Source organism: Etheostoma spectabile, chromosome 9 (genome assembly GCF_008692095.1).
Source record: "Etheostoma spectabile isolate EspeVRDwgs_2016 chromosome 9, UIUC_Espe_1.0, whole genome shotgun sequence".
NCBI lineage: Eukaryota > Metazoa > Chordata > Actinopteri > Perciformes > Percidae > Etheostoma > Etheostoma spectabile.
This window is the reverse complement of record NC_045741.1, coordinates 6581663-6609504: the sequence shown is the minus strand read 5'-3', so window position 1 is coordinate 6609504 and position 27842 is coordinate 6581663. Positions and strand designations below refer to the sequence as shown.

At 40.7% G+C, this 27842-nt stretch overlaps 1 protein-coding gene across 2 annotated transcripts; it reads left to right on the top strand.

Moving 5' to 3' along the window:
- On the top strand, positions 1–27600 carry pomgnt1 (protein O-linked mannose N-acetylglucosaminyltransferase 1 (beta 1,2-)). 2 transcript variants are annotated; one of them, XM_032526315.1, is made up of 22 exons: positions 1–116; positions 321–572; positions 1498–1600; positions 3211–3326; positions 3414–3479; positions 5529–5642; positions 5874–5991; positions 6419–6517; positions 6707–6834; positions 8173–8243; positions 8758–8833; positions 10311–10394; positions 12218–12259; positions 12921–12979; positions 15956–16028; positions 16899–17027; positions 18393–18518; positions 20119–20183; positions 20303–20347; positions 20432–20567; positions 22249–22358; positions 27409–27600. In XM_032526315.1, exons 2-22 carry the CDS (start codon positions 453–455, stop codon positions 27431–27433), a joined length of 1905 nt encoding a protein of 634 aa, XP_032382206.1. In that variant the 5' UTR covers positions 1–116; positions 321–452; the 3' UTR covers positions 27434–27600. The 2 variants fall into 2 exon arrangements, with proteins under 2 accessions (XP_032382206.1, XP_032382205.1); XM_032526314.1 differs by lacking the exon at positions 27409–27600 and adding an exon at positions 24142–26067.
- The last annotated feature ends 242 nt before the right edge of the window (positions 27601–27842 follow it).

Below are 27842 nucleotides of genomic sequence, written 5' to 3'. Positions count from 1 at the left end.
ACGTCGTTTGAGCTGCGACACAAATCCCCGACGCATCAGTTACAAGCGACTTTTCTGGATTTTGCTGCTGCTGGCTGCGAGAATAAAACAACAATGCAAGCTTCACTGACCAACCTGTGAGTAGTAACGTTAATACCTTAGCAAAGTGACAGCTGGAGTGTCTAACTGAGCTACATAGTGAGCTAGAAATAGCGTTGCCTAGCTACTTGGCTGGCGTTGAACTACTCAGCTAGCAGCTAGCTAGCGTTAGCTGAACTTAGTGATGATGGGCTAACTTTATTTCTGACCCGTGTCGTGCTTTATTTGTGTCATTTGTACAGATGACGATGTGACAGCCAGCCGTGTCTCGTCGGTGGTGGTGTTGAGGAGCAGTGCATGACCCGGCCGGAGGAGGTGGAGGAGGGCAGGCGGAGGGTCTGAGCTCTGAGTCGGTCGGTCTGTCGGTGTCCGGGATGGAGACCTGGACCCCCAATCCCCGAGCCAAGCCTTTCATCCCCCGCCAACAAAGAAGCTTGTACCTCACCTGGAAATACAAGCTAACCAACAAGAGGAGCCTGCGTCGGTTCTGTCAGGTAAATAATAATAATTAAAAAAACTGTCAGTGAAGATGAAGCTTTGCTTAAAACTGGTGTTGGTTTGTGTTGCAGCAGCAGACCTGAGGAGTTTCCTCTGGCTTTATGTTTGCAACACTGCACGTGCTGCCCTTTAGCTCTCCTGTTGTCCTCGGGGTCAAATTTGACCCATTTTCAAAAAGTTTCTAAATCAGACATTTGGGTTTCCTTCAACCAAATTGTAAAAGATAAAATAACGTGGATGGTTCCACACAACGCTCCTCACAGGTTAAATAACTGATCGGTTCACTGTTGTCATTGAATTTGGGTGTTTTTATTTAATTTCATAGCATTTTAAGAAGAAAAACCATTTAAGAACATTGAAAAAACTGACAAATATAGTGGGGAAAACAACAAAAACGTCCAAAAAAAACTTCAGAAATAATTGACAAAGACATGGTAAAAAGTGAGAGAACTTTGGGAAAAGTTGGAATACACGAAAAAAGTAACAGCAAATGTCGGAGAAAGCTTCAAAACAACAACAAAATGTCCAAAAATAAATCAAAGAACTTTGGGATAAGTGACGAAAGTGTCTCAAGGAGGTTTTAACTTATAATTTTGACTCAGAAAAACTAAATGTTGGTGTACAGGAAGACAACACGAGGGTTAAACAAAATATTCCCAGAACTGACACTAACGTACTCTAGATGGGAAAGGATGGTTGACATGGCAAAGAGGAGAATGCAGGTTGAACATTTGGATCACAGAGCAGTGTGTGCAGTTTCTAAATTCTGTCTTTGGAGCGTTGTGCAGACAACAGTGTGCAGGATTAGTTAGAACAGCTAATGCATGCTTTGATACGCACATGTCAAACAGAACTAAGAAAACCCTGACTAGAAATGAAATAACCCAAGATTTCATAGTGTATTTGTTTTCTGGTCCACAGGCTGGCGCTGTGCTGTTTCTGCTGATAACAGTCATAGTCAACATCAAACTCATCTTGGACACAAGAAGAGTAGCCAATGAAGATGCAGCCGTACAAGAATATGGTGAGAAACCTGTTCCTGTGCATCCTGTTCCTGTCATTGGTTCCTCAACGTTCAGACTAGCACAGCCTCTCCGAGATATAGCAATAGGTTAAACTAGGACTGTGACATTTATTTTGGCCGCATATACTCATGCTTCACAGAACTATCAAACTTGGAAATAGTGACCTTCAACCTTATTTTTGTTGTTTTTGGCATATTCTGTTTGAGATGGTTTTTCCGGGTACTTGTTGTGCTTTTTTCTTATGTAATCTATAATTGTACAGCACTTTGGGGCAGTAGTGACTGTTTGTAAATGTGCTATAGAAATACACTTTGACCTTTTTTTTAAATACACTTACACACTGCTTTTGATAGCAAACCTTGGTGGGCAGTAGTGTATAGGCCTGTTTCTAGAAATGTAACATTCCCCGGTTAAAGGTCCAATGTGTAGGAATTTCTCCCATCGAGCATTGAGATCTTATATCACAATCTACTCTCAGCCTTCACGCGTCACAAAGCCGGTTTTTAGCTTTTTCCAATATCCTTTTTTTTTTCTCTGCGAAGAAGACTCTTGTTCCTGGAACTTGGATTTTTGAATACGTGCGTGAGGCAAAGTGGCAATCGAGAGTCAGGAATTTTCCCGGTGGCCAGATGCTTTGAGGCCTCTCCGGCCGGTCTGATCGCCCGCTGCCTTCTGGCAAAGCTAACCACCGTAGCAGCCTCTTATTTCCTAACATTCATCTCTCCCCTTCCCCCCGCGGGATGGTGCTCTACGGAATTTTCCGCTTTTTGAAATTGGTGGTGGTGAATCTTCATTAAAAGGGAAAGTTTGTGAAGGGCAGTGCAGATTTTGATGAGGAATAACTGCAAAAGTTATAGGGGTGGGAAAATCAATCAATTCTTGGATGCATTGCGATTCTTTCTAGAATGGTACAATGCATTAAGTTAATAATTGATTTAGCTGGCGTGCTACTGCCCCCCCCCCCCCCCCCCCCCCCCCCTTCAGCTGGATCAGCCTGCTCTTCTGTTAATTTTAGCGTACATTGAAAACGCGGCGATAAAACTTAACATACCGTACGCGGAGGGAAGGAAATCTGTTAATTAATCAAGTAAATTGTGCTTTTATGCCCTTTGGCCCAAGCAGGACCTCACCCCCTCTCCAGTTGGATCATAACATCACAATTGTCATTCCAGTAAGACCTGCAGGGGAAATCTGAAGGGGGCGGCCTTTAAGTTCCCAGAGCAAAATTTGATTTGAGATGGAAAGATACTTTATTATTGCCAAGCAACAGCGTTGGTGGTGATCTCTCTCTCTCCTTTCATTCTTCAGCTGTCCTCTCAATAAAGGCCTAAAAATCAGCTGGTATTAAATCCTTATTGAAGCTTTGTGATGTTCACACAGAGTGAAATAGTTAAAAACAGGATTCCAGATGTCTTGGGCATAATTTCCTAAAAACACTGCGGAAGATATTTGGTATCCTTGGAAACTTAAAGATGTCTGTGTCTGCAATGTGTGTTTGAGAAGAAGAATTGAGTAACTATACGACACAGTGTTGTGAAAAGGTGTTGCACCTCACCATGGCTTCGCACAATCTTGCTATAATGCTCTTTTTATTTTTATTTTTTTTAAGAGGACACAATCCCCAACATGGAGACGCCACGCAGGCCGGCTAATGGACGCAAGGTCCTGGACATTGAGGTGTACTCCAGCCGCTCCAAGGTCTACATGGCAGTGGACGGCACCACCGTGAGTGAAGAATGAGGTGTCGTTGCTTCGGGACAAGAGTGTAAAATGGCCGACAGAGCGTAACTTTATTGTGCTCATCTCCTGCAGGTGTTGGAGGATGATATGCGGGAGCAGGGCAGAGGCATCCATGTGATAGTTCTCAACCAGGCAACCGTAAGCATTTACTGTGTATACTTTATGTTAAATGTTAGAAAATGACTTTCCTTTCCATATAATACTGCTTTACCCAAAACGTCCCGTGTTAGGCTGTGTTGCTAATATATCTGAATGTGGTTTAATATGAAACGACAGCATTTTGCAGTTAATTTAGTTCCTCAAATGCTTTTATTATAAAACCAAAATAAAATTTGGATTAATACATAAGTAATCCCTCACAGTCATTACTTAAGACCCACTAGAAGTGTATGGGGATGTTTAAAAAAAATATATATATATATATATATACACTCACCGGCCACTTTATTAGGTACACCTGTCCAACTGCTCGTTAACACTTAATTTCTAAGCAGCCAATCACATGGCGGCAACTCAGTGCATTTAGGCATGTAGACATGGTCAAGAGAATCTCCTGCAGTTCAAACCGAGCATCAGTATGGGGAAGAAAGGTGATTTGAGTGACTTTGAACGTGGCATGATTGTTGGTGCCAGAAGGGCTGGTCTGAGTATTTCAGAAACTGCTAATCTACTGGGATTTTCACGCACAACCATCTCTAGGGTTTACAGAGAATGGTCCGAAAAAGAAAAAACATCCAGTGAGCGGCAGTTCTGTGGGCAGAAATGCCTTGTTGATGCCAGAGGTCAGAGGAGAATGGCCAGACTGGTTCGAGCTGATAGAAGGGCAACAGTGACTCAAATAACCACCCGTTACAACCAAGGTGGGCAGAAGAGCATCTCTGAACGCACAGTACGTCCAACTTTGAGGCAGATGGGCTACAGCAGCAGAAGACCACATCGGGTGCCACTCCTTTCAGCTAAGAACAGGAAACTGAGACTACAATTTGCCCAAGCTCATCGAAATTGGACAATAGAAGATTGGAAAAACTTTGCCTGGTCTGATGAGTCTCGATTTCTGTCGGATGGTAGGGTCAGAATTTGGCGTCTACAACATGAAAGCATGGATCCATCCTGCCTTGTATCAACGGTTCAGGCTGGTGGTGGTGGTGTCATGGTGTGGGGAATATTTTCTTGGCACTCTTTGGGCCCCTTGGTACCAATTGAGCATCGTTGCAACGCCACAGCCTACCTGAGTATTGTTGCTGACCATGTCCATCCCTTTATGACCATAATGTACCCAACTTCTGATGGCTACTTTCAGCAGGATAATGCGCCATGTCATAAAGCTGGAATCATCACAGACTGGTTTCTTGAACATGACAATGAGTTCGCTGTACTCAAATGGCCTCCACAGTCACCAGATCTCAATCCAATAGAGCATCTTTGGGATGTGGTGGAACGGGAGATTCGCATCATGGATGTGCAGCCGACAAATCTGCGGCAACTGTGTGATGCCATCATGTCAATATGGACCAAACTCCCTGAGGAATGCTTCCAGCACCTTGTTGAATCTATGCCACGAAGAATTGAGGCAGTTCTGAAGGCAAAAGGGGGTCCAACCCGTTACTAGCATGGGGTACCTAATAAAGTGGCCGGTGAGTGTATATACCCTTTGGGCCCCATGTGGGTGTGTAAGCCCCAGCCAATAACAGTGTGCAGGGTGTGCAGCCCGTTCTATCACTGTGTGTCTGTCCTGCGTCTGTTGCACCTTTTTAACACAGCGACAGGATGAAGGTCTGAATTTAAACCGAATGTGGCAACTTCTCTCTCACTCACTCTCAATCAATCTTTTTTTTTTTTATTTAAATCTGATTTATGGCTTTGTTCCTGACAGCACAGCTCCCTTTCTCACATTCACTCTCAGCTCACTTGACCGCTGTTTAGAATACGGTTAATGGAAGAAAGAATGTTTTTCTTTTTTTGGGGGCGGGGCAAGTTTAGGCCTTTATTTCCACAGGACAGATGAAGACACGAAAGGGGAGAGGGGGGGCGGGGGTGATGACATTCAGCAAAGTGCTGCAAGTTTGAGTCAAACTTGTGGCAAGACAAACCTCCACACACGTGCAAAAAGACTTTTTTTCTTTTCTTTTAATTGAAGAGGTTAAATCAGAAAGGTTAGATTATTCCGTCACTGTCTGTGTGTCTCAGGGTCATGTGATGGCCAAAAGGATATTTGACACCTACTCTCCTCACGAGGATGAAGCCATGATCCTCTTCCTCAACATGGTGACCTGGGGCCGAGTCCTCATCTTCACCATAAAGGTCAGCCTCTGCCAATGTCTCAGTGATTTTAAGATTTGTTTATTTGAACAATGCGCATTAATCAACATTTCTGTAAATGGGCAAGTGTTAGCCAGATGGTTAAGTTTCCACTGTACTCCTACTAATCTAGAGTGCACGTCTTGTGTCTCAGACATTAGTAATTTGTGCAAATTTGCATGCATCATACTCACGGGAGACACATCTAAACAAAATGTGTTTTCTGTTCTGCAGGATGAGGGCACGTTCCACCTGAAGGACGCTGCTAAGAACCTGCTCAAGAGTCTGGGCAGCCAGGTGTCCCTCAACCTCAGCTGGAGGGACATGTGGACTCTGGTGGTGAAGAAAGGAGGTAGAAGAGCAGACTTTGACTTAACTCCCTCCACTGGCTTTGGGTTTAGCCATTACACAGTCACTTATACCAGTTGTGTCTTGTCATTTTATTGGCTGATGTTTTAAGAACTCCAACTTCTGCTTCCACTCCGACACAATGGAGGAGAACAGAGTGTTTTTTGTGGTACCCAATGCGACATACAATCCCATGAAACCTCAATAGCAACGTGTCTGTCCAGAAACTCCACTGACTTCACTGAAGAGCTTTCTTAGTCCACAGCTGATTTGAACGTAACATCCTAAAGGACACCTAAACACCCCCGCCAAAAACACGTCTTCCAAAATTTATGGAAAACACAAAATTTAGAATTTGTTAATTTTACTCATCACTTTTGCTTTTTGAGATCACATGTGTTGACCTGCAGACTTTGTGTTTTGGGTTCCAGGTCAGGTGTATGGAGAGAAGCACTCAAAGTCTCCAGCTCTGTCCACCTGGGGAGACCCGGTGCTGCTGAAGACCGAGGTGCAGCTCACCGCCTCAGAAGGTTACAAGCACTTCTAACATTTTTGGAAAATGTCTTATTGATCATGTTGTGATGTACACAACCAAAAGATCCAGGCTGTAAAAATGTGGAATATTGTATTGTATAATCTCATGTCTTAAATCTAAAGCAACAACTGCTGGCACCTGATCAAGACGTCTAACAAACTTAATGTGATGGTCCGTCCTGCAGAGGCGGAGTGCCACTGGGCAGACACCGAGCTGAACAGGAGGAGGAAGCTCTTCTGCAGCAAAGTGGAAGGATACGGAAGCATCTGCAGCTGCAAAGACCCAGCGCCCATCGAGTTCAACCCCGACCCTGTGAGACACGCAGCAGCACTCGTTACTGTTACGTGTTTGTTTCACTGAGCTGAACGTAATAGAGAAGGATAGAAGAACCTAAAAAGTAACTCAGGAGCTGAGCCTGCCATGGTTTGGATTTTTGAGTCTAACATACAGTAGCTTTTTAACATCATTGCATGAGAAGGCTTTTTGGTAAGGACCTCTCAAATGTAGTTAATTTTTGGCATTGTATGTTATAACTAGAAAGTTTTTTTTTAAACGTTTAGTTTGACATTTTTGGAATGCACATTGTTGAGTCTCTTATCAACTCCTACGTTAGGCCAATGCGGTGGGATCAGGGGAGAACTTGCTCACCCATTTATTTTCCCTTTGTCAAAGTCAAACCTTAACGCGACTGACACAAAACTGATACGACACTGACACGCACTAACGCGGTGAAAATCTGTCTGCTTCCCCGTTTCTCCACTCACCTGTATACCTGGCAAGGCAAGGCAGCTTTATTTGTAGAGCACATTTCAGCAAGAGGGCAATTCAAAGTGCTTTACACAAAATCAGTTAAACAAATAAAACACAGGTACAAACAGTTAAAAATCATAAGCATTAAAAACCGATAAAACACATGAATAGACAGTTTAAAACAAAATAGAAACATTAGGACACATAAAACAAGAATAAAAGTCACAGTGCAGCATAAGAAATTTAAAGAAATGAGCATTCATTTAAAGAAAGGCAGCATGGGGCTGATTACCTTTATGCCTTCCAAGGCAATGCGCCACCCAGTGCTCAAACATAAAATTGCAGAATTATACATGATATTTAAACTAAACAAAACAAAACAAAGTGTTGTAATGGCTCCAACACACATATTGTATTTTGTCCACCTTCACTTACATTGAGACCTAAAAAATTGCTGCTGGAGAACTGAAATGTGTAGATCTGCATCTGTTATGGAAGATATCAACAGGGCATTAATCTTAAAATCCTCAACCGGCCTGTCTCAGCTTTACTCAAATCAGCTGCTGATGGTGTTGCTGCATAACAAGGCCAATAGAGAATTCAGCTGGTTATGTCAGCTATAAACTATAAATAAAGTGATCAATACTCTATTTTATTTCTATGTTACAAACAGCTGTGCAAAATACCCGAGTTTTAGGCAGAGCCTCAATGACCGCCCAAAAGCATGGTCACGCTATATGGTGGAGAGAATTTACCATTTAGTGTATTAATCATCTAGAAGCTTTATGTTTGAGGCTTATTGGTTTGAACACAGCCAGGTCACTGGTTGTGGAAAAAACACTCTGTATTAAGACTTTAAAATGTCAGTTTGTTTGACTCTCTTCTACTTTCTTTCTTCAGCTGCCCAACAATAACGTCTTCAGTGTCCCAGTGGCCGTCATCGCAGGAAACAGACCCAACTACCTCTACAGGTGAGATCTGGAAACTATTAATATTAATAATCCAAAGGATTGTAAAGCAGGATTTCTATGTTTCTCATTTCCTTCCACACACAAAGTTAAGTGGAGGTTGCGCCACCTTGATTTGTAATTGCATCTATAAAAATATTTGTACTTATTTGTTGATATTTCATAGATAAATGTTAAATTCTGCATCTTTGTGTTTTACCCTCAAAGAAAGGAAGATAAATGAGTCTCACAGACAGTAAATTGTTTCCGCTCTACTTGACATTTTTAATTTGTTGCCCAGAAAACAACCAGTGTGTATATAAACACAGTAACTGCTGCAATTAGCTGATATTTTGAAAGCAGGATAGACGATGGCAGCCCCTCCCTCAGAAACACATTTGGCATTAATATAAATATCCAGATGTCCTTCTTTTTTGTTAAATTGGAACAAATTGCATTGTCATACCAAGAGTAAATTGCTTTTATTTTGGTCTTGTGCATAAAACAACATGTACGACCGCTTGTCGTCTGTCTTCAGGATGCTGAGGTCGCTTCTTTCAGCTCATGGCGTCAACCCGCAGGTGATCACCGTCTTCATCGATGGATATTACGAGGTACCAGCTGTTGACTTCTTTCTTTCTTTTTATCTCACATAACATCCACTGAGTGTTTTGTCCTCATTTTGAATACTTCATTTTCTTACCCACTCTTGATGTTATGGACAATATAAAAAATAATTGATTTTAAACTGTACGGCCAATAGTATGTGGATGTCTCTGTCCAAATACTTTTGTGTACTTTGGTTTGGTTTTCAGAAATGTGGCGATGGGCAACGCAAAATAATCCTGGGGGGGGGGGGATTCAATTTTCAGGGGTGGGTATTATTTGAATTTTTTTTTTTTTTTAAATAACAGTTGATTCAATACCCGAGTTTCAGTGCTGATTCAAAAACTGTACTCTATTTGATACCTTACTTTTAGAAATAAAACCCTTTTTTTTTCTTTTTTTTTTTACATTTTTAACAATAATAATTCTCAAATTTTAAATGTTGTGTAAACACAAGCCACCACAGAGGAATTTAAAATATAAAAAAATTGGATGTTTCGATGTTGTTTGGAGTCCGGACAGCCAATCCCAACTCTTAGTGTTTAAGTGTTTGTGAGTCTGAGGAACGGACAGCTTTCCCCCGCCACCATTTTGAGGTTTAATACCTCAGTAGTATGTCATTTATATTTATATTCTGGGTTGTGTGACTAATGTACGTGTGCTGCTGTAACACCGTAGTTTCCCATTGTTTGGGATCAATATCTATGTATCCATCTATCCATCCATCCATCCATCCATAACTATGTAAGGTTATCTTTATCTCTTGCATCTAGTAACTCACTGTTCACAAGATAGTTTCAGCCTGTGGTAACACTCCCTGATCAGTTTATCATTTAATATTGATATTAAATGCAATAACACTGGCCTGAAATGTGGGCAATACTCAACTGCTACTATTATTATTATTATTATATTATTACTTTTCATTATTGCAACCCCTTATTATGTTAATTATGTAAATACTGTATAATAACATTCCTTTAACTATGTAAACACCGTACATATCCCCACTCCTTATATTTCTTTATTTATATTCCTACTCTGGTATTTATACTATTTGTCCAACTGCAACACAGAGTTTCCCTTCGGGGATCAATAAAGTATTTCTGTTTCTGATTATCTGGTAAGTTTTCCTTCCTGTTGCATATTATTCAGAATCATCATCATCATCATCATCATCATCATCATCATCATCATCATCATCATCATCAGAATACGTTATTGATCCACTAAGGGAAATTATTAAGTTGCTCACACTCACATTCTAGGTAAAATAAGAGTAAAAAAAAGAGCATGTCAATGAGTGTATAATGTAAACAAAGTAACATAGCTACAATAATAACTAAGTAAAATGTGAGTGAGATTAGTTAATAAGTAAGATTAGGTTAAAAAGGTTTCAAATGGATTGTATTCCCCTGCTTAGCTTGTTCAACCACTCTACCACTCATACATTTCTGTGTTGTTTTTGTGTTTTCTTTGTCCCAGGAGCCGATGGATGTCGTCGAGCTGTTTGGACTGAAGGGAGTTCAGCACACACCCATCAGCATCAAGAATGCCAGAGTGTCCCAGGTAAACGAACCGCTAGCTCCTCATTTAAGCACTAACCCTCATGTTGTCCTCATGTTGTCCTATATCAATGTTCTTTTTAATTCCCCAAAATAACATGATTGATTCCACCCAACGCTCTTTGGCATGTACAAATCTCTACTTTCATTAATTTTGGGTCTTACTCAATTTTAATAGCATTTGAAAAAAACAAATTGAAGTGTTGTTGAAATAGTATTGAGTAAAAGTTGACATATTCCAGTCTGTGATTATCATCAACATCCATTCCTTTAATATAACATAATTTCCTATAAATGAGCTTTATTGACCATAAATTCCGAAAAATAACTATAAAACTAAAGTTAATAAGTTAGTGTAACGTAGTGTTGAAAACGTCAAAACGGTGACAAACGTTGAAAAAATAGGACAAAAACGTTAAAAAAAAGTTAAAAACGTGTCAACAAAAGTGTTTATTTTCAACTTTTGACGGGAAGACAACACAAGGGTTAAAACAGTTAGCTTTTCATTTAAATGTCCAGTGGGGGGGAATTTCTCCCATCTATGAGATCATGTATCCCAATCAACTCTCCCGCGCCGTACAGTTCAAAGTACGTATTACAGCTTCTTCACGCTTCAAAAAGCCAAGATGTCATCCACGTCTTCATCCAGCTTTACCTCCGGCCATCACGTCTATTAGTTTAATTTTTATTAACTGTAACATTTCTTCTCAATAATTGTTGACGTTAGCCATGTTTCCTTCTTCAAACTTGCCGGGAAGCGACGATAACTGTTAGCAGCGTTAGCAGCACATGTGAGTTTTGTCATGTGACAGCAAAAAAGCAAAAGGCGGACCAGTATGTCCCTTACCGGCTAACGTATTTAAAGATGGCGCATGAATATGGAGCGTCTACCCCCAGTTTATGCAAATGGAAATGTAAAATTTCAATCAATCAATCAATCAAAATTTATTTATATAGCACTTTACAATTACCAGCAGGTATCCAAAGTGCTTAACAAAATGAGTAAAATCACAACATACAATAGAAAGAGTAAACATAGAAAACAATAAAATCAGAAAAGGTTACAAAGAAACAAAAGAATGAAATGGAAGTGTCACATCAACTTTTTCCAAAATTTCAAGCCAAAAGCAATACTTTGAATTGATGGTGGTGTTAAATATTCATGAAAAAGGACACGTTTGTGAACGGGCAACATGATTTTTTTTTTTTTTTGATAATGAACAACTAAAAACGTTACACACTGGACCTTTTTTAACCCTCATGTTGTCCTTCAGTCAAGTTGACCCCGTTTTTTAAGTTTAAAAAAAAAAATTGTCACAAAAAATGGGCCATTGAAATAAGTTCTGAAAATGTCAACCTTAAAAATATAAAAAAAACTTAAGAAAAAACATCAAGAAAAGCACCCACAACATTTAAAAAAGTGACAAAAATGTTAAAAAAAGCTATAATAATGTTGAAAAAAGCTATAATAATGTTGAAAAAAGCTATAATAATGTTGGAAAAAGCTATAATAATGTTGGGGGGGGGGGGGGGGGGAAGCGTCCGAAAAGTTTTTTTTTTTCATGGGTAACGGGAAAACAACACAAGGGTTAAGGGTTAACACCTAATTCATATCACAGATTTTCAGTTATAAAAACCAAGACACTTTACTAAGTAATTGGAGCCATTTCACCTGGGGTTCATGTTTCCACTGTGTGCATAACTCAGAGCTGTCATATCATGTGAATATTGTCACGTTCAGCCCTATTTCAAATTATTAAAGTAACTGAGTCTTCAAGCAAAAATAACTTTTTTAACTCTTCTGTGAATCTCTGCACTCTGCCGCAGCACTACAAGGCGAGTCTGACTGCAACCTTCAACCTTCACCCAGTGAGTACTTTGTCAAGCCAAATAACAGAAGTCCCTCTTTTAACCCTTGTATCGTATTCGGGTCAAAATGACCCATTTCAAATTTTTAGAAGAAGAAATATGATACAAGTTACATTTTTTTTCTACCTGAAAATCAATGACCTTGCCTTATTTTTTGTGATAAATATGTATTCCCGACTCAATTCAGAAAATTATTCTGCATATGACCACTTTTTCTAAGATAAGAATAATCACATAGTAGATTTTGAACATGAATTATAACCTTATGAAGAAAAAAAAGCGAACCCCACTTCCATGTTTAATAGTGTTCTAGTAGAGACTGATGCATTCCCTAAACACATATGTTATCTCAGCTGTTTGAAATTGAGATAAAGACAATATTTGTTAATGGATTATGAAGTAACATTTTATGTTCATAATTGTTTTTAAAATCCCAAATAAGACCCGAGGGATACGAAAGGGTCCCGAAAGTGAAGACAGCACAAGGGTTAACGTAGTGAGATGTACAGTATGAAGTTTGAATTAGGAGCAATTGCTTTTGTTCTTATTTAATCGTAATATTAGTCAGTTTATTCCTTAATTAAAACTGTCAGTTATCACTCTGCTTGGGAGTTGCACTGAATACAGTGGATCTAACCATGTGTTTTGTTTTTTTCATCAGGAGGCCAACTACGCCATCGTCCTAGAAGAAGACCTGGATATCTCCATCGACTTCTTCAGGTTCGTCCTCCATCCTGCAAAAACACAACTAAAGGTTCCTGAGTAATTAGTTCATACGTGAGGAGAGCGTATAGAGTTTTTATTTTTTTTTATGTAGTTGGATCTGGCATTTTATAGAGAAAATGACTTATTGAGAAAACGGATCAGCAGATTTTGCAAGATAGTTGAGTTCTATTCCTATTACGCAGCAATGGTTTGTTGTTGTTTTTAAAACTTTATGCTTGTTTTCTTAATGATCTAGAATAAGAATAAAATCTAAAATATATGCTTATATGAATCAGCTGATCATTTGAGTAAATTAATTTGATTTGGTCTTTTCCCCCCAATATTGTAAAGACGTAAGACAAAGGTGTTTATGCATCTTCCTTTATGAGACTGACACTCATTTATGGAGTCTGTTACTTGTGAGAATTCTTTTGTGACCAAGTGATCCATGCTTAGCATTATAGTTATGAGTCATAAGACCAAAAGTAAGTGATTTACACAGAGTACAGAAGCCATTCACTGCTGCTATGTAAATTCATTAATTCATCAGGGACAGAAGAGGAGGTTTATGCATTTTTGGTAATGTAATGTGGACATAAGCTATAATAAACCAGTTTGGGTTTTTATTGAGCCAATAGCTGCCATGATGAAGGTTTAGAACCAGGATCTGGACCACACAGCTTCACCAATGAAGGCCCGTGAACCCTCTCAGCGGCCAGAGTCACCACTAGGTGGCTGTAGCTCCACAGTGATGAAGCTGCTATCCGCTCTGCGAGAAACTCCAGGCTTCCCTTGTTGGACAGACTCGGCTTTGAACTGTGTGTTTTGCGCCTGTAGAAGCTCATATCCTCCCCCGACCCCCCCGGGCTGACCCGGCCCCTTTGATGCGTCGACTTCAAATAGTTCAGAAGCACTCACTTCTGGCTTAAGTGCCAGTTTTGCTCTCTGAATCGAGCTTCAGGCTCTGTTAGAGAGCACTGAAAAACCACAACATGCCCTCCTGTCAACGAGCCTGTTATTGTGTTTACCGCGATAAGCTCTGCTCTTCCTGGGTGTTTGGGAGTCCTCGCAATGTCCCCATTTCAATTTATACAAACACATTTTTAATAGGGGTGGGGGGCGGAATTGATACAGCATAGTAGTGCAATATTTTTAGTGGCAATACTGTATCGACACACAGGTGCCAAATATTGATCTTTTTATTATATATGTCAGTTTGTCTGCTTGACTATCCCATTTTGCAGCAATACAATTGAAGTGAGATAAACAAACAGAAATGTTTCTTTTTAGATGAAACAGATGTTGACGAAGTTCCCTTTTGGGGACATCATTTGAAATTTTGAACAATTAGAAGTTGGAAAAAAGGTTATCAATTGAAATATATTGCAATATGATTAAAATCGCAATAATATCGTACCCTGGCATAAGTATCGTGATGATATGGTATCGGGAGGCGTCTGGTGATTCCCACCCCTAATTTTTAATTAATTATTGGCTCATAATTTCTTCAATTTACTTTGATTGCTGGTTTTCTTCAGCCAATTCAGTCTATTACAAAAACAAATGCACTGACCTTCTACTGGCCTGCTGCACACAGTGTAGCTGCGGGGTCCAGGCACACCTGTCTACTAATGAGTCCGGAGGAAACCTGGTCCCAGGGAACATAAATCTTAATGCTTAACATGACATACCCCCTGTGCACAAAGCCAGTGCCACAAAGAAGAAGTCTGGTGTGGAAGAACTTGTGTGTTCAGCCCGGTGCCACAACCTCACCCCATCCAACACCTTTGGGGGAGGGGGGGGAGCGGATCACCAACATCAGTGCTGGACCTCCCCGTTGCTCTTGTGTCTGAATGGGAGCAAAACCCAGCAGCAGGTTGAACATCTGGCAGAAAGAGTTGCAGCTGTTACAGCAGCATTAATTGGATCAAATGGCTTTTTAATGCCCAGTGTTCAACTATCACACGGGCTTGTAATGTTCAGGTGTCTACTTATTTTTTGGCCGTGTAGTAGTAGAGTAGTTGAAATGGAACACCTTGTTTTAAGTAACCAGACATTAGGCATCAGATATCAGATGAGAGTGGGAATGCAGAGATATTTGCTGCTGGGTTATTATTTTTCAAACTTTGACACCGAAAACATGGACATAACTGTAACATCACTGACACTCACAAATGGTTTACAGGAATGTGTTTATTTATGATCCCAGTACATATTCCTTTTACATCCCCATTAAACTAAGATATTTCAATGGATTTAAAACTTTTTCCAGTTTTGCAAAGGTGGCTTCTGTCCAGCACTAGTAGCCATGTTGAATGCTACACCACCTCAGTCCGTAAAGTGTTGTGGGAAGTTTCATCCATCACTCTGTTTGGAGTCTACATTTGAAAACACTCTGTTTGAATCTGGAAGACTGTTTTACAACTACCACTGATTCCCAAAAGAAACGGGACACCCTACCCTATGCAGTGGCGTGCAAAGCGTAGGGTTAGCGTCAAAGGGGGGGGGGGGGGGGGGTATAGGTATATAGGTATATACAGAAGTACATAATTCCACATGTGTTCATTCATAGTTTTGATGCCTTCAGTGAGAAGCTACAATGTACACAGTCATTAAAAATAAAGGAAACTCATTGAATGAGGTGTAACCAACCTTTTAGCCTGTACTGTATGTACGTTTGGTATATATGTATTAAGTTTGTAACATATGTATCTTAAGCTTGCCCCTCTCAACAAACTATAACCTTTCTGTGATTTAGGTTTTAAAGAAGGTCACTTAGCCATCTGTCCACTGGTAGCTTCCTGCTTGATTTGCTCAAGAACTGATTCATTTCTTAATATTTTGTCTCCTAAAAAAGGCTTTAGAAAGTATTTAATAGTCGTAATATTTTTTACTGTCACTTCTGTTTTTATACGATTTGTTTTTATATTTTATAACGCCTATTTAGCTGCTTTTGTCTGTACTGATGTTGCTTTTCTGTTTCTGCTGCAGTTTCCTGAGTCAGACCGTCCACCTGTTGGATGAGGATGACAGCCTGTACTGTATCTCAGCCTGGAATGACCAGGTGACTGCTTCACCTTCTCACGCTCCGCCTGCCGTCTGTCCTAAAGCCGCCACATCATCATCCCAAATTGTCTTATACATGTGTAGCCTAGTTCAGACGGCAACAAGCATGACGACCTAAGACATTTCAGTTTAGATGCAGTGGTTTGTTTTTTTCATTTAGCTGTTAACCCTCCTAACCCCAAAGACAGCCGGCGGGTTTGAAAAACATGTTTTGTTTAAAAGATTGTCAAAGGAAAAAACACTCACTGAAAAAAGTATTGTTCGTCAGATTCTCAAAATTCCTACAGTCTGTACATGCGTCGTGGTGGAACCTGCTGACTTTTTGTAAAAAAGATCCAAAGTTCAGCCAAAAACACTTAACTGGATAGAAAAGTTGCATTGTACATGTACATTTTTTAAATATATGTTAAAATAGCTTTAAGAAGCTGTTCCTGCTTCTTTCCATGGTTGTGCTTGTGTTAATCTGAGATGCAAGACTTGCAGATAAGAGTGAAAAATAGCCCACAGTCAGTAACTAACAGGAGCAAAATCACACTCAATGGCTTGGTGTTAGACAGGTTGAGATGACTGACATCAGAATATCTAAACATCTCCTGAAGGTTTTAAGACTTGACTTAATGTAACGTAACATTGTCCACAGTGGAAGACACCACAGGATGTCTTTATCCTAAACACAGAACATCTGAACAAGTCTCCTACTGTCTATTTCTTACTCTTTGTTTCATTCACCTGCCCTGATATAGCCTCATTCATTTTGTACTCACTGATTGACCTGCAGGACGACTTGACTCCTACAGAAACGTGGCATGTGTCACTGACAGCTGTTGTTGTTGTTGTTGTTGTTGTTGTTGTTGTTGTTGTTGTACAGGGCTATGAGCACACAGCGGAGGACCCGGCCCTGCTGTACAGAGTGGAGAGCATGCCTGGCCTGGGATGGGTGCTGAAGAAGAGCCTCTACAAGGACGAACTAGAGCCAAAGTGGCCAACACCTGAAAAGGTGTAGTATATAAGAACCCTAACCAGTGTGTTGGGATGTTTTCCCACACCTGTAGGATTGTGCACATTTGACATGCCAGATGATAGTTTTCCAAATCCCACCAGATTGATTTCCAACCCTCCAGTCTGGCTTTAGTTTCAGTTCATTTCTTCAAAAAAATGATCAGTCATTTGTTAACCTTGTATTGCTGGTATTTATCTATTCATTTATTTACTTTTGTTGGTAAAGTTGGAGACTAGCTGGTGAAGTAAGGGGAGCATTTAGCGGCTAAAGGGACAGGTTTTTTTTTTTATTAGTAGTTGGTGGAGACCAAACCAGAGCTAAAAGGAGTCTCAATATTGGACTTCCATTCATTAGGTGGAGGCGACCCATACAGAAGGATGACAGTTTGTCAAATATTGTTTGACCGCTTAATGCTCTGCCTCTAAGTAGCCAAAACATATATGAATGCATCTAAACTTAATGTATGTGCAGACTGATGTCATGAAATGGCGTATGTATGATGCAGCAATTTGTGTGCCATAATTGGCGGGTTATCGAGACGCATACTCGCTTTTTGGCTTGTATATCAATGCTGTTTGGCCTTTATTGAGTTACATTACCTTGCGATTGCAGTATGAAACGGCGAAAATCCGCTTCGGGAGGTTGATCGGGGGGGTTGATGACACAGATGACACGCCACTTGTCTTAAGAAAGTTGGCTTGTATGTTTATGCAAAGTCATGTCATGTTGGTATGTGTGATACTGCAAAAAGATGTTGACTATTATGGGAATTTTGGTGTTTCATGTTGGTCTTTTGGACTCATGATGACAAAAAGTTAAATAAATGGGATCGATTATCTATCCACAACATATTTTAATTATCTGCAAGTGTATTTTCATAGAATCAACTGAAACTAGTGGAAATTAGACTAATATTGTTAACAGAAAATTGTTAACAGTGTGTGTAGAAAGTTTGCATAAAGTATAGGGCTGTCCCCTCTTAGCTGATTAGTCGACTAAGATTTCTTTAGTTGATAAGTCATTTTTTATACTTATTCATGCTCATTTACTCATTTCCAACAAACTTCTAAGCACATTTCTGGTGGACACAAGATTTAAAGTGGTGTTTTTGCAGGATTAATTGTTTAGAAACTCAGTTTTACAGATGGTTATTTATATTTTGCTTTTCTAGTCTCAACCACCTCTCAAAGCGCACAGCTCTGTCGATTAAATCAACTAATCGATTAGTCTACAAAATCACATAAGTGTTAGTCAACTAAGAATTTCTTTAGTCGAGAACCACCCAATGGTCCTTCAATGTGTGTGAGATTGTGTTGAAGATGTTATGAACTGTGGTTTTATTGTGTGTTTGTTTTTGTGTAGCTGTGGGACTGGGACATGTGGATGCGAATGCCAGAGCAGAGGAAAGGCCGAGAGTGCATCATCCCCGACGTGTCCCGCTCGTACCACTTTGGCATCATCGGCCTCAACATGAACGGATATTTCCATGTAAGATCTGAGAGAGCTTTTGTTCTAAAATGCTCCATTTTACTCCATTATAAATAGCTAACCTGCTACTAAGGTTAGCCTGCAGTAATTGACATCAACAGTCAACAGCAGGTTGTTTATAACACTTCACGTAGGCATGTTTTTAATTTGTAATGCTTATCAAAATAAACGTATTACTTATCCACTTTCCACTTTATTTAAACACAAAGTTACCAAAGTGTTGCACAGAAAACTCAAACATACAAAACAATTAGGATAAAATATTGTAAAAACAAATTAAGAGCATAGTGGTTTAAAAAATTAAAAAATAGATAAAATGAATAAATACTAAAATACAATAAAATAATAAGAAACATCAGAGGACCACACAACTCACATGGAGTTAAAAGCCAAAGGATAAAAATGTGTCTTCAAACGAGACTTAAAACAGTCAACTGTTGGGACATGGAGGGGCTGTTGGGGCTGTTGGGACATGGAGGGGCTGTTGGGACATGGAGGGGCTGTTGGGACATGGAGGGGCTGTTGGGACATGGAGGGGCTGTTGGGACATGGAGGGGCTGTTTGGACATGGAGGGGCTGTTGGGGCTGTTGGGACATGGAGGGGCTGTTGGGACATGGAGGGGCTGTTGGGGCTGTTGGGACATGGAGGGGCTGTTGGGGCTGTTGGGACATGGAGGGGCTGTTGGGGCTGTTGGGACATGGAGGGGCTGTTGGGACATTGAGGGGCTGTTTGGACATGGGGGGGCGGAGCGTTCCAGAGTTTAGGTCCAACCACAGAAAAGGCCCTGTCCCCCCGAGTTTTAAGTCTTGTCTTGGGGACCACAAGCTGGAGCTGGCTCTCGGACCTCAGTGACCACGCTGGCCTATAAATTAGGCCAAGTTCTAGATATATGTTGGGGCCAGTCCATTCACAGCTTAACAAACAAACAAACAAACAAACAAACAACTTACTTAGTTACTCACTTAGTAGCTAGCTAACCTTAATACCCTTAGTAGCTAGCTAACCTTAATACCCTTAGTAGCTAGCTAACCTTAATACCCTTAGTAGCTAGCTAACCTTAATACCCTTAGTAGCTAGCTAGCGCCGCTAGCTAACCACACACAGACACAAGGTAAGTGGGCTCGCATCCCAATGTACAATAATCACTCCCAGCACATCCATCAGGGGCACCAGTAGAGGATGGCTAGCTAGCGGTGCTAGCTAGTAGCATGACGTAATGAGTACATCTCTTGGGTTGTCTAAATACATCCATTGTTTGTTTTGATTAGCATTACTAATTAGTACATGCCAATGTGAAGTATTATTATGAACATTGTATTTTAATTGCTGATGTAAACCTTATGCTTATTGTTTGTTGGAGATCTTTAGTTTAATTTTTTTCCTTCATGTCACCTTCGGGGCTCCGTGTAAAGCTGTATTACAGTACAACTAGATTCCCCCCAAAATCATACTGTATATTTTTTGACAATGGACATTGTCTTTATCAGCCACGTAGCAGATAACATACATGTGTTGTGATGTTTTCTGATCATTTATTCTATCATCAGCTATTTGAAGTCTTTATTTGTAGTGAAACTGTTTTTCTTTTCGGTCTCATAGGAGGTATACTTCAAGAAACACAAGTTCAACACTGTTCCCAATGTGCAGCTGAGGAACGTTGACGGGTGTGTACACGGGCGTTACGTGATTTCTCTTCAGAGGTTTTTCATATCAAGAGTTCTTGACCTGCTTGTGGATCGAAATTGTCAAAAAGTGACAGTCTGGATGTTCTTGTTCTTCACAGCTTAAAGAGAGACGCTTATGAAGTGGAGATCCAAAGCCTGCTGAAGTAAGTGAGATACATGAGACTCACTGATCCTGCAGATGGTTTAGGTCACATTAGTAAGGTGTGTGTGTGTGTGTTTGTTCCCAGGGAAGCGCAGGTGCTGGACCACACCAAGAACCCGTGTGAGGACTCGTTCCTGCCAGACTCGGAGGGGAAGACCTACGTCATGTTCATAAGGATGGAGACCGAGGTGGATACATCCACCTGGACAGAGCTCGCCAAGGTACTCAGTCAGAGCAGGAGGACTTGCTGGGGGTCTTTTTAAAAGGTGTCCATGTTGGTGGATATTTTAACCCAGGGATCTTGAACAGGGGGTCTTCAGAGTTGATTTTTTTTTGGGGAATTTGTTTCAAATATTAAAAAGTCTTAACCTGAATCCAACATATTATTAGCAAATAAAAAAAATCCCCACTGCTTACTTGCCCATAATGTAAGTAATGTAGCCACTAGATACGGTTAATCCTAAGGATCCACTGTGTCACATGTATGTTTAACATTAAAGTGCTCATATTCTGCTCATTTTCAGGTTCATAATTGTTTTTAGAGGTTGTACCTGAGTAGGTTTATGTGGCTTAATCTTCAGAAAGAAAAGAAAAAAGGTAAGGACTACTAGCCAGTCAGAAGCAGAGTATAAGGGCCCTGACAGTACCTAGGTAAGGACTACTAGCCAGTCAGAAGCAGAGTATGAGGGCCCTGACAGTACCTAGGTAAGGACTACTAGCCAGTCAGAAGCAGAGTATGAGGGCCCTGACAGTACCTAGGTAAGGACTACTAGCCAGTCAGAAGCAGAGTATAAGGGCCCTGACAGTACCTAGGTAAGGACTACTAGCCAGTCAGAAGCAGAGTATGAGGGTCCTGACAGTACCTAGGTAAGGACTACTAGCCAGTCAGAAGCAGAGTATGAGGGCCCTGACAGTACCTAGGTAAGGACTACTAGCCAGTCAGAAGCAGAGTATGAGGGCCCTGACAGTACCTAGGTAAGGACTACTAGCCAGTCAGAAGCAGAGTAGGAGGGCGTGCCACAGTAGCAGCTAGGCGAGCATTATAACGTGTGTTACAAAATGACACACGTTCATTACGGAAGTAAAGGCTGGACTACAACAGAGCTGTTTGTAAACAGTGTTTTCTGTTGGAGATGGTAAATCCTAATTGGGGGGGAGGACTTTGAGCTTTTTCCCTTTTGTAAACCAATAACATGCACAAATATGATATATAACACAATACAGGAAGGGGGAAAAGCCAAAAAGCATAATATGAACACTTTGAAAGATTTACAAAATCATGCTAGCAATTATTAGACTATTTGAGTAGTATTCTATGCAAATGAGGTATGCATAAAGGCTTTAGGCCGCCGTACATTATTGTAGGCCCAGTTTAATATGCATCTTAATTTTATACAATATATGTAATAGGGGGTCCCTGCTTCATCTTTCATTTGAGGGATCCTTGGCTTAAAAACCGTTGACGACCCCTGTTTCAGCCCATAAACTCCTACTAGGAAAGGATTTCTGAAATTAAGCAATTGAATTTAGTAAATTTGATATCATAATCTACTTGCTCATTTACCGTCTACATGTTGATAGCTCTAGATTTTGTCATACTTGCATTGTGGCCGCGGCAGACTGCAGGTCTAGTTTTTAATGTTAAAACCCTTTTGTAATTCCTCCCGGGTCGTTCCATTCAGGACTGCATTATTTATCATTATGGCTGTATATCATGGCCATGGCCCCTAACCCATGGCCCAATATTGTCTCTTCAACGTATCTTTGTCAAAGGAACAAAAATCATTGACAAGTATGTTTTTTTTCTTTTTTTTTTTCTTTTTTTTTGTCTCATGGAACGATCCTCGCCATAGAGAACAGCGTAATTGAAAGCGTTCTTGTCTTTCTCCGTTTTCTGCTCAGTGCCTCCATGTTTGGGACCTGGATGTTCGGGGATACCACAGAGGAATGTGGCGGCTCTTCAGGAAGAGGAATCATGTCCTGGTGGTCGCCGTGCCGATCTCCCCCTACTCGTGAGTAAACTCAAATTCTACTTTAAGGTGCTGTAGTCTGCGTCATGTAAATTGCGTCATTTGCCCAAATCCCCCACATCATCACATACCCTTCACCACACCATGCCAATCTCTATGTATGGTGAAGGGTATGTGATCATATGGGGGTAGTTTCCAAAAGTATCCTGGAGACATGAAATAACTGGCCTTTAAAAATATAAATCGGCCTCCTTCTATAGGAATTTAACATAGGGGGGTGTGTACTTATGCCCCCTCTATTTTAAGGAAGAACATTTATCCTTTTACAATACATTATTCCGAAAATTGGTGCCCTTAAAAGGTTGGATTTTCCTAATTTATTTTAATTAAGGCATTCAGATCAATTTCCAAAAGATGGTTTTTTTTCCTCTTTTTAATCAACTTTAGCATGGCTGTGTAAACTTTCTCAAGTCACTGTGTTGCCTCCTGGATTACAAATACATCAGGAAATGCTTCTCACCTTCATTCGCCTTAAGTGAATGTAGCCTTGGCCAGGAGGGGATGATGTCATCAGGCCGTACCCGTCCTTTTATTGGGTGTTTCGACCCTTATCCGCAACGCCCTCCCAATGGGGGGTCGGCTGTGGTGGTCAAGTCGCTGCCCATCTTCCCCTCCTGGCCTCCAGCTCAACTCCTCCCTCCTGCTCCATAACCAGCAAGTAGTCCGCGTCATGTAAATTGCGTCATTTGCCCATATCCCCCACATCATCACACACCCTTCACCATACGATGCCAATCTGAATGTATGGTGAAGGGTATGTGATGATATGGGGGTAATTTCCAAAAGTATCCTGGATACATGAAATAACTGGCTGCCTAAAGAGTATGTTGAATAGGGTTCAATAACCTGATAACATGTGAAGTCATGTTGCCCAAAGCACTTTTTTTTTTTTTGTTGATAGCTAGTTATCTGTGCAGCACTGAGCTTGTGTAATAAGGCTCGGCCCGTAGCAGTGTGGCTGTCATTAGCTCTGCAGGTTGATGGGCAGCATTGGCTTTTGAGGCCTCTGACAGTGTACAGCTTCTGGTCTTCCAAGGTGCCAGGCTAAAACCTTTTTACATCGGCTGCGTAGGGAATGCAGCCATGAAGCTAAATTCTTCCCAGAAATCTGAGTAATAAATACTTGGAAGACTTTCATGTTGTGCCAAGCTTTCTTCGAGGCGCAGGTGTAACAGACAGCTGCATTGATCACATTTAAAGTGAATCTGCACACTCAGACACTTGAAAAATGGAAGAATGGAGGAAAAAAAAAAAAAACTTCACAAGGTAGCAGTGGACAGATTTCAAGGATACATCCACGGGCAGTTCAAATGAGCAGGGCACATAAAACTTTTTTTTTTTTTTTTTTTTTCACACATTTAGGACTTTATTATCTCAGAATATTCATGTGTCTTTTCTATTCATGTGTCGTAATTTTTTAAGTACTTTCTTGTAAATGTACCACTTTAATCTCGGATATTCTGAGTTGTTTCTGTGAAAATTACCCCATTTTACAGCTTTGTAAATAAAAACGGTTTTTATTTACAATGTCCCTAATACACCGTAGTACGACAAACATCTTTGTATTTGTTTTTGTTATTTCTGCCTTACTGTAGGCAAAATATAACATGTCTCAGAACGATAAATGAAAAGATGACACCCCCCCCCCCCCCCCAGCAGCAAAACCCAGCTCAAAATGTCACAATCTTTCTCTTTCCTTGTCCTTCCACCGCTGCCTGTCCACCCTCTGTCCTCCTGTCTGTCCATCTCTTTGTCTCACGGCCAGTGTGAAGAAACCCGCCAGTGTCACACCCATTCACTTAGAGCCTCCGCCCAAAGAAGAGGGAGCACCGGTGGAGCAGATGTAGCCCGGATGTTCAACCACACACACACACACACACACACACACACACACACACACACTTCAACCAGCCCAGGCCTTATCTCGTCTCCTCCCTCCACCAACAACCACTGATAATCCAGCCAGGGTGCCACAACCCCAAAACTGACTGACTGAGGATACCTGGGAAATGGAGTCCTCCATTTTGTTTTTCTGATATTGAAATGAAAGGGGGTATTAACACTACAAGCTGCACTACTAGATCCGTCCAACGCCTCGAGGAGGAGCGACGATGCTAAAAAAAACAAAAAACAGTTTTGGTTAAACGTGACTGAACGGCCGAAACGGTATATGACTGTCAACCGCTGTTTCCGTGACAACCGTGGGCTGAGCCGCGGTTTGGTAAAGAGCAATTTCAAGCTACGGTACAAATGACACAAAAACACTCGCCAGAATTTAGCCTGTTTTTTGTGTTTTTTTAACTACTGAGTGCTTTGTTCATTTTGTACATATGTTTTAACTTATCTCTATTTATTTTACATCCATCAATCACTAAGGAGTTACATCGTTTGATTGCATTTTTCTCATTTTAGAGCTCCACTTTTATCAAGGTCAGTGCATTTTTTTAAGACCCTAACGTTTACAGATAATGAAATAATAATGTATATATACATGCCTAATTATATTTTTTGATGAAAAATGTAAAGGGTTTGCATATTTTTCAGCGTTTTTAGATATTGAGTTTGCGTGAACGAGTTGATAACAGCCCTGTGGGTTTTTACTGTTAAAAGTTGCCTCGGATCAGGTTTCATTAGGTGTTAATGAGAAAATATTCACCAATTCAGCATACTCTTCAATCTGAAACACTCATACAGTACGCAGATTCTTACAGTGATGCGTTAAGTGCAAACAAAACAAGAAAAAACATCCCAATTATGTATTCTATGCATTTGATCAGATGGTTCCTGAATACAATGTTTAAAAATCCGTTTATTTTTACTAGATCTAATTAAATTTCTTTCCCAGCTACTTGCATTTCTAGAGTGCAATACACAAAACCGTAGTGAGTCTGCTTTGTGAAATTAGAACTGGTTTTTATTAAAGTTGCTAGCAGGTAAAGTCTTGTTTTGGTGTTTTTAGTAAAAGTCCGGCATCAGCACGAGGCCCAGACGTACGGTAACAACACCACAAAATAAAACGGGAATATTATTTTAAAAAGAGCCAAGAATGTAAGGTGGTATACCACATGACATCATGACTTGGCGTAAACGTACACGCCTACCTTCTTAAGCCAAGTGGCGTGTTATCGTTACGCATTTTCAGCTATCCGCGCATATGTCTAGGCTCTACACAGCGTACGTAAACGTACACGCCACTTGGTGTGTTATCGCCACTTGGTGTGTTATCGCCACCTTGGTGTGTTATCGCCACCTTGGTGTGTTATCGCCACTTGGTGTGTTATCGCCACCTTGGTGTGTTATCGCCACCTTGGTGTGTTATCGCCACCTTGGTGTGTTATCGCCACCTTGGTGTATTATCGCCTCTTGGTGTATTATCGCCTCTTGGTGTATTATCGCCTCTTGGTGTGTTATCACAACTTTGGTGTGTTATCGCCACTTGGTGTATTATCGCCTCTTGGTGTGTTATCACCACTTTGGTGTATTATCGCCTCTTGGTGTATTATCGCGACTTGGTGTATTACCGCCTCTTGACGTGTTATCACGAGAAGAAAGCACCTGTTGAGTTTAGGAAATGGGACACAAACCCTGGTCTCCTAAGTGTAAGTTTTGGGTTTTACCCATTTCCCCCACCCCCCCACCCCGGACCAACGTCCCTGCACAGATTTTAAATTTTTACACAATTGCAAAATAATGAAAGTCAATGAAGGCCAAAAGGCGTTGATAAACGCGCTAAAAAACCGAGTATGGGTCTTGATAACACTCCAATAATGGCATAAGAATTTGCGCCATTTCATGAGATCAGACTGGTATAATACATTCTGTTCAAAATGTTATAGACATCTGTTAGTAGGCTATGATAGCAGACTGCTCTTCTTCCACCAAGGGTCTTGAACCTTGTTTTTCCTCTGATCCTGTACCTGCAGCATCATAATATTTGATATTTTTCCCTTCCATGAAAAATGAGAGTTCAAATGCTTGATTTGAGAATTTACGGTTCTTGACATTGTCAAACACCTATGGACAGTTATTTCTGCTTATAGCTATATTCTAGTATGGTATAGATATTTATCAATTGTTCATTTACCACTTATACATGCTAATTAGGAGGGTTGCAGAGTGTTTTTCTGTGAGGGGACACTACTTCACTCTGGTTTTTGGCTGACGTAACACTGCACCGACTAAATGAATGAGTGTATGAATCACGTTTCATCACATCGATCAGTATTTGCAGAGTGGTTTGAGTGTTTTTTTGTTTTTTTTATGTGTATTTGTGTGTTCAGGAAACCATATATTTACTATCTGCAGTCTGTCAGAAGAACAAGTTATTCTGCTGAATTACAGCCGGTCTCTTGACTGAATTAATGTCCGTTTGTGTCCTGGAAATTTCAGATTGAAGAAGTGGAATCTGCCCACTTTTTAAGCTTTTTTTCCCCCCATATTTGTCTTTTCATTTCACTCTTTCAGTGGTACATGTGCTTCCTGTTGGATTGATTGGGTAAAACTAAATTGTTGTCTCTTCAGGTGTGTGTGTGTGTGTGTGTGTGTGTGTGTGTGTGTGTGTGTGTGTGTGTGTGTGTGTGTGTGTGTGTGTGTGTGTGTGTGTGTGTGTGTGTGTTGTGTGTGGTGTGTGTGTGGGGGTGTGGTGGGGGTGTGTTGTGTGTGTGTGGTGTGTGTGGGGTGTGTGTGTGTGTGGTGTGGGTGTGGGTGTGTGGTGTGGGTGTGGTGTGGTGGTGTGGTGTGTGTGTGGTGTGGTGTGTGGGGGTGTGTGTGGTCCACAGACGTACTGCAGTTTGATGTGTATGAGTTCCTTTTTATCATGCAAATGAATAAAGATGTTTGTTTTTTCACAGAGGATTCATAGTGGTGTTTCTTATGTTCTTTTTCAGGTCGTACCGTTACCGTGAGCTGTTGAAATAATTCATACAGAAGGATTTATTATTGGTGCATATTATTCATGGGAAAACTTGGTGCTACTGTTATTCTTAGCTCAGATTTCTGTTTGTGTGTGTGTGTGGCCTCGCGCTGCCTGCAGATTTCCCCAGAGAGCTGCAGGCTGAGCAGCGGTGAGGGGAAACTCATGCAGCGAGGGAAATGTATGCAAATCCTCGGTTTGGTGGATTCCTGCAGCGGCTACGCTCTACCAAGGGCAAAATGTGGCTTCCTGCCCTCTTGAGCTCTGACTTTCAAAACCTGTGAAAGATTTGGCTCCTTAGGTTCTCCTGTACACTCTCTATCCAGTTAGTGGAGACATTTGTTTCTTATTACATTCTTGCATATTTTCAACCCTCATGTTGTCCTCGGGTCAAATTTGACCCATTTTTAGTTGTTGTTTTTTTCATCAGAAAAATGGGCCTTTTGAAAAAAGCTGAAAATTTCAACATTGGAAATATCAAATAACTTTTGGAAAAAAAACATTTAAAAAAAAAACAAGCACCCACAACATTGAAAAAGTGACCAAAATGTCAG

Coding starts and splice junctions, on each gene's coding strand:
- pomgnt1 (XM_032526314.1), top strand. CDS start 453: ATGGAGACCTGGACCCCCAATCCCCGAGCCAAGCCTTTCATCCCCCGC. Junction 1,601..3,210: donor TGCAGCCGTACAAGAATATG/GTGAGAAACCTG, acceptor ATTTTTTTTAAG/AGGACACAATCCCCAACATG. Junction 6,835..8,172: donor TCGAGTTCAACCCCGACCCT/GTGAGACACGCA, acceptor TTCTTTCTTCAG/CTGCCCAACAATAACGTCTT.